The sequence below is a fragment of the Phyllobates terribilis genome, unplaced genomic scaffold (assembly GCF_046119375.1).
Source record: "Phyllobates terribilis strain yellow unplaced genomic scaffold, ASM4611937v1 Scaffold_4__5_contigs__length_816908805, whole genome shotgun sequence".
NCBI classification, from domain to species: domain Eukaryota; kingdom Metazoa; phylum Chordata; class Amphibia; order Anura; family Dendrobatidae; genus Phyllobates; species Phyllobates terribilis.
In genome coordinates this window covers 37,273,115-37,292,228 of record NW_027362764.1, presented here as the reverse complement: position 1 = coordinate 37,292,228, position 19,114 = coordinate 37,273,115, and the positions used below count along the sequence as shown (strand labels likewise).

Here is a 19,114-nt window from a genome sequence, read left to right as displayed (position 1 = left end):
AAAAAAAGTGCATGTCCGCATTGGAATTGGCTCCAAACTGTTCAACCAAAAGGCTGCAAAAAAAAAAAAAAAAGTTTTCCAAAACTCAAAAACTTTTCAAGGCTGCAACAGGAAACAAAAAAAAAACTCAAAAAAGCTCTCTAACAAAAAAACAAAAAAAAAAAGTTTCCACTAGAAAAAATTTTTTTTTGACTGCATCAAAAGCCTTTGTGTGAACACGGTCTTAGATAACTTCAGTTTTCCGTGTCGCTGAGCGACATTTTATCGTCTCCAAACAGAAAAGGAAAACCAAAAAATAAATAAATAAATAAAAAAATGCCGCCATTAGGGTCTTCAGAGTGTTCAACATCTGATAGTGACGCGCGTCGGGAGTCCATCCTGTGTGATTGCGGTAAAATTTGTCAACAATACAATAAAGTCCCCATGTAAAGGGAATGTAAGAGATTAAAGATAAGGGTTTTTTCAACCCCCCCCACCCAAACAGCGCCTCTCTTATCCACAGTTTATGCCTGGTATTGCAGCAGTTTATCCTACAACACCAGTCAAAACCCATGGACAGGAACGGCACAATTTTTAAAGAATAGAAAAAAAGAAAGAAAAAAGGATTTTATCAAATTTCTTAAGACCCCCCGTTAAGCCATTGAGTCGTCCTCCTCCGTGACAACTAAGAAGGCGCCTAACACATCTCCGACATGTCACCTAGTGAAAGAGCAGAACGGGGAAGGTGTCTCCTGAAATGATGGGAAACCGATTGATTATTTTCCTTTAAGGTTTTTACCTTATGGGTTAATTAGATATATTTTGATAGATAACTTTTTTATTTTTTATTTAAACCTTCTATTTTTAACATAAAAAAACAAAACAAACAAACAAACCCACAGCATTTTGGGATTTGAACTGTAAGATTTCTTGTTCTAGATACTTTTGTATTGCACGATATGTTGAAATTAAAAGGGTTATTTCCACCTTCATAAACGGGTATTGTCGGACAGAGCTTGTAAATACAAGCAATTTTATGTTTATTAAAATTTTCAGGCGTTCCTAAGATATTATCACGTTTCTTTTCAGCTCATTGCCTTGGAGACCGGCCACCACTGCTAGACAGCAGAACATGCGCAGTGCTTACAGGCTCGATTCTATTGAGTTTATAAGCGCTGCTCTGAAGGTAATCAGGATCGCACAATTCTCTTCCTGATATCTTGGCCGATTTCTTTAGACTGTTTCTTTGTTTAGCATCATGGGAAAGTGTTTCAGGTGTGCATTAAAATACATTCACAGGTGTCTCTATCTCAGTTGTTGCCAAAAATCATATCAGAAGCTTCCAAACACATGACATCAACATATGGGCCGTCCAGAATTGTTTAAAGGCATAGTAATCTTAGTGTATGTAAACTTTCGACTTTGCAGTAAGTAATAAAAATGCCTTAAAACATTCTCTCTCTCTCATTATTCTGGCATTTGGCAAATATTAAAAATTAGCGTAAAACTAATTGACCTAAAACGGGAAAGGTTTATTCTGATTTCATCTCAGATATTGAGATAAACCTGCAGATGTGTCTTTATATATAGTGGATGGAAACTTCTGGTCTCAACTGTACGTATGTATGTATCTATTTATTATACAAACAAATGCTTCTCACTAAATTAGAATATCATCAAAAAGATAAATTATTTCAGTTCTTCAATACAAAAAGTGAATCTCCTATATTCTATAGAGTCATTACACAGAGAGGGATCTATTATACAGAGTCATTACACAGAGAGGGATCTATTATATAGAGTCATTACACAGAGGGATCTATTATATAGAGTCATTACACACAGAGGGATCTATTATATAGTCATTACACGCAGAGGGATCTATTATATAGAGTCATTACACGCAGAGGGATCTATTATATAGAGTCATTACACGCAGAGGGATCTATTATATAGAGTCATTACACAGAGAGGGATCTATTATATAGAGTCATTACACAAAGAGGGATCTATTATATAGAGTCATTACACACAGAGGGATCTATTATATAGAGTCATTACACACAGAGGGATCTATTATATAGAGTCATTACACACAGAGGGATCTATTATATAGAGTCATTATACACAGAGGGATCTATTATATAGTCATTACACACAGAGGGATCTATTATATAGAGTCATTACACGCAGAGGGATCTATTATATAGAGTCATTACACACAGAGGGATCTATTATATAGAGTCATTATACACAGAGGGATATATTATAGAGTCATTCCACACAGAGGGATCTATTATATAGAGTCATTCCACACAGAGGGATCTATTATATAGAGTCATTCCACACAGAGGGATCTATTATATAGAGTCAAACCATCACTGATTGTGGAGACTTCACACTAGACCTCCAGCAGCTTGGATTGTGGCCTCTCCACTCTTCCTCCAGACTCTGGGACCTTGTGGAGTGTGTCAGTGACTGCCTTCTGGACATCTGTCAAGTCAGCAGTCTTCCCCATGATTGTGGAGCCTACTGAAACAGACTAAGGGACCTTTTTAAAAGCATCGGAAGCCTTTGCAGGTGTTTTTTTGTTAATTATTCTAATTTACTGATATAATGACTTTTGTGTTTTCATTGGCTGTAAGCCATAATCATCAACATTAACAGAAATAAATACTTGAAACAGATCACTCTGTGTGTAATGACTCTATATAATAGATCCCTCTGTGTGTAATGACTCTATATAATAGATCCCTCTGTGTGTAATGACTCTATATAATAGATCCCTCTGTGTGTAATGACTCTATATAATAGATCCCTCTGCGTGTAATGACTCTATATAATAGATCCCGCTGTGTGTAATGACTCTATATAATAGATCCCTCTGCGTGTAATGACTCTATATAATAGATCCCTCTGCGTGTAATGACTCTATATAATATATGAGTTTCACTTTTTGTATTGAACTACTGAAATAAATTAACTTTTTGATGATATTCTAATTTAGTGAGAAGCATATACTGCATATTATGTATAGATTTATATATAGATTACAATGAAAGATGATAAAAGTGAGAGGCAAAAATCAAGAACATATTGTGCATCACTAAGGCTCAAAGGGGCCCGGTCATTAAAGGGGTAATGGCAGCCAAATTGGTTTGCACCCAGCTGTTCCTGCGCTCGAGGACGACTCAAGGACTTAATAATCACACGTTCCCGCAGGCGTCATGTACACCCGCTGCACGTGAATAAAAACAAAGTTACAGAAAAGAAACTACTGCACTAATTACAAGCAACTAATGCGCTGCTAATGGCGGCTGCGGGGGGCTCAGGACGCTGCATGCGGTAACACTAACACCGTATACGGCGGACTACGCACCGGTCCCCTTCCAGCAGGCGACCAAAGACAGCGACCTGCTCACGTGGCAGGAGGAGGAGGCGCTGCAGTAGGGGGCGCTACTTTAACCATGGTAACTTGCTATGTTCGGCTTCATGAGCTGTTCATGGAAGCTACATTATGAGCGGAGCTCATATGTGGGGGTCGTCACCATGGGGTGGGGGGGGGGAGGTGGGGTGGTCGGGGGACGGGACACTTACCCAACAAACTAGCAGAAAGCACAAAGACACACTGGTGGACAAAAGAAGCAAGGAAGAAAAGGGAGAAACGTAAGACAATTTCTGAAAAATACAATTCACTCCCTCTATAGATATAAAAAAAACAAAACAAAACAAAAGCAAAAAAACACACATGTACAAAAAGGGTAATGAGGAGATCTGAGGAGGGGGCACGGAGCTAAAATCACCTTGGCCAAGCTGGCTGTGAACAGGACACATTCAAACAGCTCGCCCATCTTCTGGAGAAACTCGTCCACGTGCGGCCTCTTTAATACGTACACCTGAGGAACAGCAGAGAAATGAAACAGATACGTAAAAAAGAAACAAAAAAGTTACAAACAGAATGTTGTAAACATTAAAGGAAAATGTAGGAAGAAGCGTTCTCCTGTTCTGTTACAGTCTATTGCTAATAAAACGCAAACAAACAAATTTAACAACAATAAAAATTGAAAATAAATGAATAAAAGAATTAATAATACATTTAGCTTCTTGGAGACATTTTTCCTTTTCACCTTCCTTTTTTAATTTTTGGATGACATATAATCAGGGCACGTTTTTTTTTATTTTATTTTTTATCTCATTTGCTTTGCACAGTAAGTTGTAGCTTTTATTACCATTTTGGCGTGTGTACCACTTCCTGATATTTTTATTACATTTTTTTAGGAAAGGTAATGTAACTCAAATACCTGCTACCCCCCCCCCCCCCCTAAAGAAAAAAAACAGAGCTTCTGCTATTTAAATAACAGATATTTTATTATTGTGCACGAAGCAATGACAAACAGGTTATTTTTTTATAGGTCGTCAATTACACATATATACACTGCTCAAAAATATAAAGGGAAGACTTAAACAATAGAATATAACTCAAAGTAAATCAAACTTCTGTGATATCAAACTGTCCACTTAGGAAGCAACACTGATAGACAATCAATTTCACATGCTGTTGTGCAAATGGAATAGACAATAGATGGAAATTATTGGCAATTATCAAGACACCCTCAATAAAGGAGTGGTTCTGCAGGTGGGGACCACAGACCACATCTCAGTACCAATACTTTCTGGCTGATGTTTTGGTCACTTTTGAATGTTGGTTGCGCTTTCACACTCGTGGTAGCATGAGACGGACTCTACAACCCACAGAAGTTGCTCAGGTAGTGCAGCTCATCCAGGATGGCACATCAATGCGACCTGTGGCAAGAAGGTTTGCTGTGTCTGTCAGCGTAGTGTCCAGAGGCTGGAGGCGCTACCAGGAGACAGGCCAGTACACCAGGAGACGTGGAGAGGGCCGTAGGAGGGCAACAACCCAGCAGCAGGACCACTTCCTCCGCCTTTGTGCAAGGAGGAACAGGAGGAGCACTGCCAGAGCCCTGCAAAATGACCTCCAGCAGGCCACAAATGTGCATGTGTCTGCACAAACGGTTAGAAACCGACTCCATGAGGGTGGTATGAGGGCCCGACGTCCACTGATGGGGGTTGTGCTCACAGCCCAACACCGTGCAGGACGCTTGGCATTTGCCACAGAACACCAGGATTGGCAAAGTCGCCACTGGCGCCCTGTGCTCTTCACAGATGAAAGCAGGTTCACACTGAGCACATGTGACAGACGTGACAGAGTCTGGAGACGCCGTGGAGAGTGATCTGCTGCCTGCAACATCCTTCAGCATGACCGGTTTGGCAGTGGGTCAGTAATGGTGTGGGTGGCATTTCTTTGGAGGGCCGCACAGCCCTCCATGTGCTCGGCAGAGATAGCCTGACTGCCATTAGGTACCGAGATGAGATCCTCAGACCCCTTGTGAGACCATATGCTGGTGCGGTTGGCCCTGGGTTCCTCCTAATGCAGGACAATGCCAGACCTCATGTGGCTGGAGTGTGTCAGCAGTTCCTGCAAGATGGAGGCATTGAAGCTATGGACTGGCCGCCCGTTCCCCAGACCTGAATCCGATTGAGCACATCTGGGACATCATGTCTCGCTCCATCCACCAACGTCACGTTGCACCACAGACTGTCCAGGAGTTGGCGGATGCTTTAGTCCAGGTCTGGGAGGAGATCCCACAGGAGACCATCCGCAACCTCATCAGGAGCATGCCCAGGCGTTGTAGGGAGGTCATACAGGCACGTGGAGGCCACACACAATACTCAGCCTCATCAGGAGCATGCCCAGGCGTTGTAGGGAGGTCATACAGGCACGTGGAGGCCACACACAATACTCAGCCTCATCAGGAGCATGCCCAGGCGTTGTAGGGAGGTCATACAGGCACGTGGAGGCCACACACAATACTGAGCCTTATCAGGAGCATGCCCAGGCGTTGTAGGGAGGTCATACAAGCACGTGGAGGCCACACACAATACTCAGCCTCATCAGGAGCATGCCCAGGCGTTGTAGGGAGGTCATACAGGCACGTGGAGGCCACACACAATACTCAGCCTCATCAGGAGCATGCCCAGGCGTTGTAGGGAGGTCATACAGGCACGTGGAGGCCACACACAATACTCAGCCTCATCAGGAGCATGCCCAGGCGTTGTAGGGAGGTCATACAGGCACGTGGAGGCCACACACAATACTCGGCCTCATCAGGAGCATGCCCAGGCGTTGTAGGGAGGTCATACAAGCACGTGGAGGCCACACACAATACTCAGCCTCATCAGGAGCATGCCCAGGCGTTGTAGGGAGGTCATACAGGCACGTGGAGGCCACACACAATACTGAGCCTTATCAGGAGCATGCCCAGGCGTTGTAGGGAGGTCATACAAGCACGTGGAGGCCACACACAATACTCAGCCTCATCAGGAGCATGCCCAGGCGTTGTAGGGAGGTCATACAGGCACGTGGAGGCCACACACAATACTCAGCCTCATCAGGAGCATGCCCAGGCGTTGTAGGGAGGTCATACAGGCACGTGGAGGCCACACACAATACTGAGACTCATTCGGACTTGTTTTAAGGACATTACATCACAGTTGGATCAGCCTGTAGTGTGTTTTTCCACTTTAATTTTGGGGGTGACTCCAAATCCAGGCCTCCATTGGTTAATAAATGTGACTTCATTGATGATTTTTGTGTGATTTTGTTGTCAGCACATTCAACTTTGTACAGAACAAAGTATTCAATGAGAAGATTTCATTCATTCAGATCTAGGATGTGTTATTTCAGTGCTCCCTTTATTTTCTTGAGCAGTGTATTATACATATGAGTGGGAATTTATATATTTTTTTTTACTTTGGTTTATTTATTTTTTTAGGGGTCTTGAAACCACAAATGCTTATATAATACAGTGCAAGACATCATGGGTGTCCAACATGGCTGACAAGGGGGTCTTCAGTAGAACAACTTGGCTGCCTCCTAATGCAAGTAATCGAGGATAGGCCCGGCACAGTGTAAACAGCCTATCCTGGATTACTTGAACCAGGCTGAAGCCCACGTGACCGGTCGATCCAGGAGTCGTCTTCACTCCAGTTTTTCAGCCTCTAGATTCGACATCAATAAACGGACAATAATAGAACACGAGATACTGACGATAATAATAGGAACAGAAACAAAAAAAACACATGGCAATGGATATCAATTACAAGGAAAAGCCCCATAAAAACATTGCAATAAAAAAAAAGGCCGTTTAGTTTTAGAAGATTACTCCTCCGGTACAGGACCTCAAGGGAGGAGCATCGGAGACCTCATGGGCGGGACACGACTTTGGTGACCTTACCTGATGTATTGTTCCATCGATTTCAACTGGGACAATAAAGTCAGCGTTATTAATTGGCTGGAGGATAAAAAAGGAAAAACACACAATTAAAGAGAAATATGAAGAGAGAACTTTTTTTTTCTGATCCTTATTTTATACAGTGTGTCATGAGACAGGTTAGGGCTAAACAGCAATAAATATTGAAAATAATTGCAAAAATTAAACAAATATAAAAAAAATACAGGAACTTTTCTTCATGTTATCGCCCCTCTTACGGTCATCTCCCACAATACTGTGAGTTCAGGAGGATAAATGAACAATTTTTCGTTTCAATTGACAAAGGTTCATTCATTAAATATATTGGTTGTGGGCAGGCTACATCATCGGAAAAAGCAAAAAAACAAGAATATTGGCAGACTACATCTGTGGTGTATTTGGGGCCACTTTTAAATTACCATTTTGTTTCATTTAATGTGTATGGGGACCTTAACAGGCTGTGACTGGCAATAAAGGTGATACCATGAAGAAAGCTCCATGAGGTCATAGGAGGCTGCACAGGTAATGAGAGGTTGCAATAATGGGATGTAATTGGTAAGAGATGATACCATAAGGAAAGGTTCCTGAAAAGCTCCATGAGGTCACAGGAGGCTGTGCAGGTAGTGAGAGGTGGCAATAATGGGATGTAATTGGTAAGAGATGATACCATAAAGAAAGGTTCCTGAAAAGCTCCATGAGGTCACAGGAGGCTGTGCAGGTAGTGAGAGGTGGCAATAATGGGATGTAATTGGTAAGAGATGACACCATAAAGAAAGGTTCCGGAAAAGCTCCATGAGGTCACAGGAGGCTGTGCAGGTAGTGAGAGGTGGCAATAATGGGATGTGATTGGTAAAAGGTGATAACACGAAGAAAAGTTCCTTTGACCAATTGAGGGTGAATGTAACCGAGGGGATGAGAAGAAGAGGACCACAAGCAACAAGATGGATGGAGAGTCGCACAAAACGTTGACCAAGTGCATTACAAGAGACCTACCGCGAAGGCGTTTAACAATGGGGGGATACCTATGATAAGCGGCAGCACGTGGGAGAAACCAATACCTTAAATGAACTGTGCACCAGGGTCTCATCCAGGTCAATGACCACACACTTCTTTCCATAATCACACACTTTCAGCTCTGGGAGGAGGTATTTTGTAGGTGTCTAGACAGAAAATAAAGGAGAAAATGCAGAACGGAGGATTAAAAAAAAAAAAAAAAGAGGAGGTGACAGGCGGCGGGGTCAGTGGGATTACCAACAGTAATGTAGAGAACGCCAATACATCAAATCATCTCTACACACAGGCTGGCAAATAAGTATATGACCCCCTCTATCTGATTCTGTACAGTTCTGTAATCCGGCATCTGATATTCCCAACACGCCCCCTTTAAATATCAATTCTCTGTCAGTGGCAGACTATGTCCAGCAGAGGGCACTCCGAGCTGTCGCTTCTGGTTGAAGAACCTGGGCGCGTTTTCCTATGGAAATCATCAGTGCAGCCCCCCATAATTCCGGTTATCTGGGCTTATTGGTGCCAGATTATTGGCATGTTACCACATAAGTATCCCGTAACACAGCTGAAGAACGTGCTCCAGAAAAATCCCAAACTGCAGAATTCATGGGAGTGGACATTTTTATTTTTTTTATTTATTTATTTTTCTCCGTAGCTGTTAAAGCCATGTCCCCATGTAGTGTACACACTGCCCCGCCCCCCCCCCCCCATTATCTCCAAGGAGTTCGCAAAATTTAAATGTTTTCTAGTTTCGATAACCCCCCATCTCCCTGGCTGCAGCTTGTTTAATGATGATAAAAAAAAAATATATTAAAAAGTGCATCAACCCCCCTCCCCTGGTCCAGAGATGAGTGTCGGCTGCAGCGCTGACACCGTGCACATAGTGCCGCAGCCAATCGGCTCATTCCATCAACTTGAGCAGAGCTGCGGAGCCCAGTGATTGGCTGCAATGGGAACCAGTGGTGGAGACTCGGTACAGGACCTGGGGAGGGTGGGTAAAGCGAATCTGTTTTTTTTTTTTTTTTTCTTTTAATAAACTGCAGCCTGGAGGCAACTGAGAAAAAAAAATGAGGGGTTCATTTTTTTTTTGTAACTAACAGGACTTGTCCAGCAGGGGGCGTCCTGTCATATATAATAACACTACAAACCTAAAAACCGTCATTAAAAAAAATAAATAATACGAATAAAACCGTACAGAACAATAAAGATACATCCAGAAATAATAAACTTTCTAGAGCTTGGATGGAAGATGATGGGGTGGGGGGGTAGATGGGAAGGGAAAAAAAGGGGGTAAAATAAAATACATACATTGGGAATGGAAATGACGTGCGTCTGATCGCCCTACGAGAGAAAATAAGAAGAGACGGGTTACTATCAGATCTCCTGGAAGTAAGGAGATCCGAGTACACACTGGTGGCCGGATCGCTCGTTGCGGTATAATAATGCTGTAGGGGGCGCTCACCTTCTGAACGCCGCCGTTTTCTTCCACCAGGGGGGGCAGGGGGCTAGTGTTGTTGTTGGCGTTCGGCGGCTCGACGTTGTAGCTCCGGAAGCAGCAGAATAACGAGCTGAAGATGCTCCGGCTCCGCGGCTTTTTCAGGCTGATATTGCATTGTGAAACTGGAAGAGAAAAAAAAAAAGAAGCGTCAGGAAGAGCGCCACCCGCTGGAAGGATCGTACATGGGGCGAGTCATAGCTTCCTCCAGTAGGTGGCACCGGCGAGTGCTCACCCTCCCTTTGGGATAGAGCTCATTTGCATTTTTTTTCCCATAATACATCACACATGACTGGTCTCCCTAATATGGGCTGGTGCCTCCCCCAGAGATGGCAATTCAAGAGTTAATGGGCCCAAACCTGCCCTAATGGTCTCTTCAGACAGAAACTCAATATGTAAAGGGTATGTCCACCTCCCCACCAACCCCAGGAAAGATGAAGCAACTTAGGAAATCTTAAAAATCATGGGGGCAAATTCATCAATGATTCTCACCAGAAAACTGGGGGAAAAAAGCTGGAAAAGTAGAAAGTTGCAGAAAAATCAAGCTAATTTTGGGGTTTTGTTTGTAGGGAGGACCGGGCCGTTCCCCTTGGCGGCAGCACATCGAGGGGGGCACAGGCTGACTATTAGCGGCTCCGTCCTCCACGCCGGGTCTCATTACTTATTTAGATTTCCAGCTGGATTTAAACAAAGCAGCAAAACGGAAGCAGGAAGGAAAGTGAGCGAGCGCCTGCCCGCCAGAGCCATGCCCTGCCCACCCGAGCCATGCCCTGCCCGCCACATGCCCTGCTTACCCGAGCCCTGCCTGCCCCATGCCCTGCCCGCCCCAGCCATGCCCTGCCTACCCGAGCCCTGCCTGCCCCATGCCCTGCCCGTCCACACCCTGATTTTTCGCACCCTGCCCGCCCGAGCCATGTCCTGCCCGCCCCATGCCCTGCCCACCCGAGCCATGTCCTGCTCGCCCCATGCCCTGCCCACCCGAGCCATGTCCTGCTCGCCCCATGCCCTGCCCACCCGAGCCATGTCCTGCCAGCCCGAGCCCTGCCTGCCCCATGCCCTGATTTTCCGCACCCTGCCCGCCCGAGTCCTGCCTGCCGGGGTCACAGGGGCCCACTCCGGGGTGGATGGGGGGTGTTATTTGCCAGAACATGCTGATACAGGAAGATGGGAGTAGCTCAGTGGTATCCAATCTGTGACCAAGCTACAACTCCCAGCATCCCCTCACAATTTCCGGCTGGGAGTAGTAGTTTCGCAACAGCCACAGGTTGGAGATCACGGATCTGCTACGTTAAATGCTATCCAACTACAACTCCCATCAGGTCTTCAAACTCTGAAAAGTACAACTGACAGCAGTGAATTAGGGCAGCGCCGCCGCTCCCTTTTGGCGACGTAAACGTGGCCCCTGAATGTAAGGAATCAGCAGATTCAGGACTTGCGTCAGTGAAGGGAATGAACCTTCAGCTGTGAGAAGTTTTAGGTAAGTGCAGGTCGTCAGAGAGAAGAAAAGATTGTGTTCACTGACAGCAAGCAGAGATCTCGGGGTCACGCGGATCCTATCAGCTGGCCGCAGCCATGAAGCACAGACCCCCGCTTCCTCCATTTGGGGACCTGGCAAGAACCTCAGAGCTGGAATGACAGAGGCAGGAAGTGGAGTGTCGGCGCGCGCACGTGCGACATTCCTCCCCGTTCCCGGGGCCCGGCCGACAAACAAACCTTTCTTCTACAGAAGCCGGAAAATTTTCTGCCTCCAAAACACATGGAGGACGCTGCCCCCGATGTGAGCACCAGCGCAGCCCCCGATGTCACATTATAAGATTAGATACACAGCTCAGAACACTATCACATATGATGGGCTCTGATACTGTATCTAATCCGGTCTGATACTATGCTCTAAGCTGCTGCATCTAATCCTACCATGTGATACTGTGTACTGAGCCGCTGTATCCAATTCCACCATGCGCGATGCTGTCTGCTGAGCAGTGTATCTAATATCATGTAATTATGTATGATACTGTCTGTATCTAATCCCATCACATGTGATACCATCTGCTGATCCTCGAATCTCATTAAAGGATTAGATTCACAGCTCAGCAGACAGCATCACACATAAGATTAGATACACAGCTCAGGAGACAGTATATATATTAGATACAAACCTCAATATAATGCATGATGATTTGGATACAATATCACAGCAGACAGTATCACAGGATTAGATACCCAAGCTGCGATTTCCCAGCATGCCTGGTGTGTTGCCGGTATCACTACTTCTGTGCTTTCTCCCTCCTCCTCATTCTTATTCCCCACCCATCACCTTCTAGGAGGATTCATGGCTCCGCACTAATGAAGGCGAGATCTCGGCCGCTCACTTTCCACAAGACTGTTAAAAACTTATCTGCCGGAGCAAGACCGCGCCAACAACTACCTGCTCCAACTACGGGCCGAACCTGCCGGGGCCAACTACGGGCCGAACCTGCCGGGGCCAACTACCGGCCCCACCTGCCCGCGCCATCTACCGGCCCCACCTGCCCGCGCCATCTACCGGCCCCACCTGCCCGCGCCATCTACTGGCCCCACCTGCCCGCGCCATCTACCGGCCCCACCTGCCCGCGCCATCTACCGGCCCCACCTGCCCGTGCCATCTACCAGCCCCACCTGTTGGCGCCATCTACCGGCCCCACCTGCTGGCACTACGGCTGTAAGTACACAGCAGATCACTCCTGCAAGCAGAACCTAGAGGATCAGAGATACTCTGCAGCCAATTCTGCACCACTTGTAAGATCTCTGCTTGCCCTCAGTGAGCAGGAACTCGTCCTCAGAGTTAATCAGGGCCGCAGACATCACCAGGAGTTATGGTTTTGCAACAGCTTAAGAGCCAAAGGTTTGGGTAAAAGACTACACAGTAACTTCTTCTAGAAGTGTGTATCTCTTTAAATGCAGATAGATTGTATCATCGAGTGTGCAACATGTCAATAATGTATCAGGTGTCCTCACATCTGACAACAGTGACATTTACGCTGATCCTCCTGCACCGGACGTGAGCGCTGGACGCACCAGCGAGGCAGTCACTGGGAAGCGGGGCCCTGGACTCCGGCCAAAGCCTTGTGTGCTTTCCCACAGAGTGATCCGACTCCAGATCCCCTGGAACGCTGCACACCAAAGTCTCCTCCAACAGCACAACCAGATACGTCCTACGCTCAGGACTATGCTCATCGACGTGATAGCCACAGGATGCTGTCTGAGAGCCGCTTAAAGAGCCAATAATCATAAAGTCCGCAGCTTCTAATATCAATCACACAACTGAGTACAAAGGTCCTTGGAGGGTCTCATATTGACCTACAAAATGTGGATCCTTTCTAAAAACGTACTGCCGTTTTTGGGTTTCCAGCTCTTCTGCAGACCACTGTATCTCCATATTTGCAGTCCAATTCTGCATTATTTACCAGCTATGAGACGTGGAGTCTGCAGGATGAGGCTACACGGGGTCTGTGGATTCTCTGCAAACATGGAGACTCGCGGCTCTGGTAGGAGCAGTAGACACAAAACGCAGGAGGAGATTTTAAATCTAGAGCATTCGAAATGAAGAATAAAAAATGGCTGCTGATTGGGACATATCCCGTACCCCTTTAAGAGCGTATGCAATACACTGGGTGTATGCGGTGGGTTCAGGAGCGGAGTAACCATTCAACCCCCTTAGATGCTGCGGTCAGTAGTGCTCGCGGCATCTCAGTGGTTAGACAGATAGGGGGCCTCCCCATGATTATATAGCCCCCTGATAACGCGACTAGGGAAGATCAGTGCTATTAGTCGGCAGGATCCCAGGGCTGTCTGATCACTCCTCTTGCTCGCCGTTAGGGCACATTAAATCCTGGGCATTGTAGATTTTCAGGTCTGTCAGAGCTTTGCAAATTCCAGTTACAGAGATACAAAAATGTTCTACATTTCTTTGCAAAGTTGTAAAGTCTAAAAATCAAAAACCTCCACTAGGGGGAGCTCACTGCATACAGAATTAGACAAAACCTGTATAATCAGTACCTGAGCACCCCCTAGTGGCAGCTACCAGGATTCTGCCCAGTTCATTACACCAGCACCTTAGAGGTCTGATTTTTTTTGGCAAACGGCAATTAAACCTCAATGAATAAAAACAAAGAGGCTTCCCTCATATCTTTTTTAGTCTGTGCCCCGGATGCTACAGAACCTCTTCATATCAATTCAATAAATTTACTGATAAACATTACTAAGGCTGCAGAGCTCCTCGCACACGCTCACGAGGATATTATGACGCGGCCTCGCTTAAAATGCATCATGAAGAGAACGTAAAGTGAATCCAGCAGAAAGCCGCGTGAAATATTAATGTCGGCGCGTCCGAGACCCAGCACAACAATCACTGCAATAACCGCCACAAGCGCTGGAGAAGTGATTATACTGAGGTGTCCCCACAATACCCCCCTACTTTGTGATCCCATTGTATGCCCCCCTTTCATTCACAGTGGAAGAGATGGGAACAGTCTACGCCGCGCCGTGCGGCCGTTCTCCAATCTAAAGAGGACGGTATCCAGAGAAGAGCGACTGCTCTGTATGAGACGCGATATTAACCACTTCTCCCCTGCAGGCATCAATGCTCAAGGACAGAAACTCCATATATACTCTGTTTAATGGGTATTTAAGTCGTTCAATCCCTTGATCGTTGGTTAAAAAAATAAATAAAAATTGGGGTGCTTCTGCTTTTTGGTAAAACAAACACACTTGCTCTATCATTTATTATAAGATTTAAAAACACAGCCTTAAAAGAAAAAAAAAAAAAAAAAGTCAACTAAGGCAGCTGCTACATATCCAATTTGCTTAAAACATGTGCATTTACCAAAAAAAGTGAGCTTGTAGGAATAGATCTATTAGCTGCTTATGGAGCTGCAGGCTCAGGGTTCAGTGGGTATTCCCTGTGAAGCTGCTCTCAGTGCCTTAACCCACAGCTGCTCCTGCTATCAGACTGTCTTAAGCAGTGCACGCTGACAATATTTTGAGACGAAGTCTCCTCTGTGTATCGTTCTGATCCAAAAATAAAATTGTAGGTTTACACACATTCAGCTGCTTGTGGAGCTGCAGGCTCTGGGTTCAGTGGGCATTCCCTGTGAAGCAGCTCTCAGTGCCTTAACCCACAGCTGCTCCTTCTGTCAGACTGTCCTAAGCAGTGCACGCTGACAATATTTTTAGACGACGTCTCCTCTGTGTATCGTTCTGATCCAAAAATAAAATTGTAGGTTTACACACATTCAGCTGCTAGTGGAGCTGCAGGTTAAGAGTTCAGTGGACGTTCCCTGTGAAGCCAGTCTCTCCCTGAATGCTTTAACCTGTGTGTCCGCGTATACTTCACATCTTACACTAAACATGGCTATGCAAAATGTAATTTTAGGGAGAAGACACGGGTCAGAAGTGACCTTGGAGTTCTAAAACCTAGGAGTCACAGGGACTTACAATAAAGACAGATGCAATAGAAAGAGGAAAGCGAGTAACCAGCGACCGAGGTGTTGTGTGTAATCTGTAACTGCATTCATCTAGGGCACATAGACCTGCATAGAAGCTGTGTACACAAAACGGTAGGAGGTTTTTAGTGAATACTATTTGCAAAGTTCCTTCATTTATTTCTATTCTAAATGGACTGGAGTAAAAAACAAACAAACCATGGATGTAAAGTTTTTAGAGGTGGAAAGACGTGCCAGGGCAGCATGTTGTGCCGGACCAGGTAGGGGGACGTCACTGCCCCTGTATAGTGAGATTGCAGCGCCCTTGTTGGATCACAGCTCCGCAGCTCTGCACAGAGGATGTGGTTTTTCCTAAAGCTTTTTATTATGGCATTAAATCCTGCAGGTCTGCCAGGCATTGGCACCAGTAACATACCTGGCAGGATTATATCATAATGCGGATTTCCGAGGTGATTCATTAGGACAGACCATTATTGATTGTTAATGCCCTGGGTGTAGGAGATTGTGGTGGCACCGAGACAGGAGGGGGATGTTGTTTTTTATCTAGAAGTGATGCCAACTCCTACAGACGATGCCAGAAACTCTGCGCTATTTATATTTACCCGGAATACCCCTCATGGCTAAACTACAACTCTCACAATCAGCTCCATTTATTTACATCAGTGTCAGTCTTTACTGCCGTTCTGGCATAAGCCAGGAGGGTCAGGGGCAAACTGTATGTGTCGCCGGACTGAAGCTGACGGATTCCTGCACAATCTGCAAAACAATTCTGTGCAATGTGGAGAGGCAGTGAACGGTATAGCACACAACGCCGGCTGCAGAAAACACTAAGGAGGAGCAGAAAGTGAAACAAACCCAATACAGATAGCAAAGGGTGTGCAGCCACTGCAGCGGAGCAGTAAAGCGAGCCGCTCGCCAGACACACGCTATGATCTCATCATCCTGCAGATGCCGCGGCCCGAAGACCAGGAGGGAACGGCAATGTAAGAGGAGCATTAATGTTACATTTCCCTTATAGACTCGTCCTAGACATCTGACCGGAGAAAGTCACCGATAGTACACAGACCCGACCATCACCAGGTACAAGACACCAACGTCAGCATCGCGGAGAACGCCAGGGAGAAGGAAGGAGAGAGCCGCGACTAAGAGGAGATAACAGCATCTCTACACCAGAAACATTTCACACATTACTTATCCTGCATTATACTCCAGAGCTGCACTCACTATTCTGCTGGTGCAGTCACTGTCTAGTGTACATACATTACATTACTGATCCTGTACTGATCCTGAGTTACATCCTGTATTATACTCCAGAGCTGCACTCACTATTCTGCTGGTGCAGTCACTGTGTACATACATTACATTACTGATCCTGAGTTACATCCTGTATTATACTCCAGAGCTGCACTCACTATTCTGCTGGTGCAGTCACTGTGTACATACATTACATTACTGATCCTGTACTGATCCTGAGTTACATCCTGTATTATACCCCAGAGCTGCACTCACTATTCTGCTGGTGCAGTCACTGTGTACATACATTACATTACTGATCCTGTACTGATCCTGAGTTCCATCCTGTATTATACTCCAGAGCTGCACTCACTATTCTGCTGGTGCAGTCACTGTGTACATACATTACATTACTGATCCTGTACTGATCCTGAGTTACATCCTGTATTATACTCCAGAGCTGCACTCACTATTCTGCTGGTGCAGTCACTGTGTACATACATTACATTACTGATCCTGTACTGATCCTGAGTTACATCCTGTATTATACTCCAGAGCTGCACTCACTACTCTGCTGGTGCAGTCACTGTGTACATACATTACATTACTGATCCTGAGTTACATCCTGTATTATACTCCAGAGCTACACTCACTATTCTGCTGCTGCATTCACTGTTCTGCTGCAATGACTAAACCAGCAGAATAGTGAGTGCAGCTCTGCAGTATAATACAGGATCAGTAATGTAATGTATGTACACAGTGACTGCACCAGCAGAATAGTGAGTGCAGCTCTGGAGTATAATACAGGATGTAACTCAGGATCAGTAATGTAATGTATGTACACAGTGACTGCACCAGCAGAATAGTGAGTGCTGCTCTGGAGTATAATACAGGATATAACTCAGGATCAGTACAGGATCAGTAATGTAATGTATGTACACAGTGACTGCACCAGCAGAATAGTGAGTGCAGCTCTGGAGTATAATACAGGATGTAACTCAGGATCAGTAATGTAATGTATGTACACAGTGACTGCACCAGCAGAGTAGTGAGTGCTGCTCTGGAGTATAATACAGGATATAACTCAGGATCAGTACAGGATCAGTAATGTAATGTATGTACACTGACTGCACCAGCAGAATAGTGAGTGCAGCTCTGGAGTATAATACAGGATGTAACTCAGGATCAGTAATGTAATGTATGTACACAGTGACTGCACCAGCAGAATAGTGAGTGCAGCTCTGGAGTATAATACAGGATGTAACTCAGGATCAGTAATGTATGTACACAGTGACTGCACCAGCAGAATAGTGAGTGCAGCTCTGGAGTATAATACAGGATGTAACTCAGGATCAGTAATGTAATGTATGTACACAGTGACTGCACCAGCAGAATAGTGAGTGCTGCTCTGGAGTATAATACAGGATATAACTCAGGATCAGTACAGGATCAGTAATGTAATGTATGTACACAGTGACTGCACCAGCAGAATAGTGAGTGCAGCTCTGGAGTATAATACAGGATGTAACTCAGGATCAGTAATGTAATGTATGTACACAGTGACTGCACCAGCAGAGTAGTGAGTGCTGCTCTGGAGTATAATACAGGATATAACTCAGGATCAGTACAGGATCAGTAATGTAATGTATGTACACTGACTGCACCAGCAGAATAGTGAGTGCAGCTCTGGAGTATAATACAGGATGTAACTCAGGATCAGTAATGTAATGTATGTACACAGTGACTGCACCAGCAGAATAGTGAGTGCAGCTCTGGAGTATAATACAGGATGTAACTCAGGATCAGTAATGTATGTACACAGTGACTGCACCAGCAGAATAGTGAGTGCAGCTCTGGAGTATAATACATATAAAGCTGAACGCTCCCGCTAAAAAGAGTAAAAAACGGAGCAAGATTTTCATACATAAATTTACTTTAGGGCTATAGAATAGACTTGGCAAAGCGAGTCCTGCAGGCCACATTAGGCCCCCTGACCGAGACAGCTGAGGAGCTGAAAACAGTGGCGCACGGGCCGTACCATAGCTGCTTGCTGTTGCCGTTTTCTCCATCCGTGTTGAATGCATTGGTGGAAGACAGGCCTTCCTCCGCCAATCAGTGTGTGAAACAGCTGATGCGATGACGTCATTTCATCGCATCAGCTGTGTACTGCGGAGAGTCAGCGCACCGGAGGCAGGAGCAGAAGCAGAGCGCCAGAGGAAGCAAGGCGAGTACGTGGTGCTTCTTTTCAGGTATATAGGATGGACTGGCCGCGGGGAGGCTGTGGGGCCCTCACGCCGGCAGTGAGCGATTCTCATGATAAATAGAAGGGGCTGTTTTTGGGTTCAAACGGCATAGAGGTGGATGTCAGCATACTTAAATTCTGCTCAATATTGTCATACAATTAATATAATTATTAATAACTAGATGGAGGCCCGATGCTGTGGCATTGGGAGGGCGGTGATGTCACGATGGGGGCAGGCGGTGATGTCACAATGGGGGCAGACTTTGCAGCATTGAGAATCTCTCCCCCCCCATGTGCTCACCCACCCATCCACTCTCTCTCTCCCCCATCTGCTGTCTTCTCCTCT

At 45.5% G+C, this 19,114-nt stretch overlaps 1 protein-coding gene across 2 annotated transcripts in view; it reads right to left on the bottom strand.

Annotated features, from left to right (window-relative positions):
• Nucleotides 1-19,114, bottom strand: part of LOC141264869 (CTD small phosphatase-like protein) — a 40,244-nt gene that overhangs the window by 4,743 nt on the left and 16,387 nt on the right. Inside the window, exons 2-6 of one of the 2 annotated variants that reach the window (XM_073677254.1) lie at nucleotides 9,781-9,938; nucleotides 9,627-9,659; nucleotides 8,369-8,470; nucleotides 7,296-7,352; nucleotides 3,783-3,875 (exon numbers count right to left, since the gene is read on the bottom strand). In XM_073677254.1, coding sequence (XP_073533355.1) covers nucleotides 3,783-3,875; nucleotides 7,296-7,352; nucleotides 8,369-8,470; nucleotides 9,627-9,659; nucleotides 9,781-9,938 — 443 coding nt within the window. The remainder of the gene's footprint in view (nucleotides 1-3,782; nucleotides 3,876-7,295; nucleotides 7,353-8,368; nucleotides 8,471-9,626; nucleotides 9,660-9,780; nucleotides 9,939-19,114) is intronic. The other variant, XM_073677255.1, reaches the window with a different exon arrangement.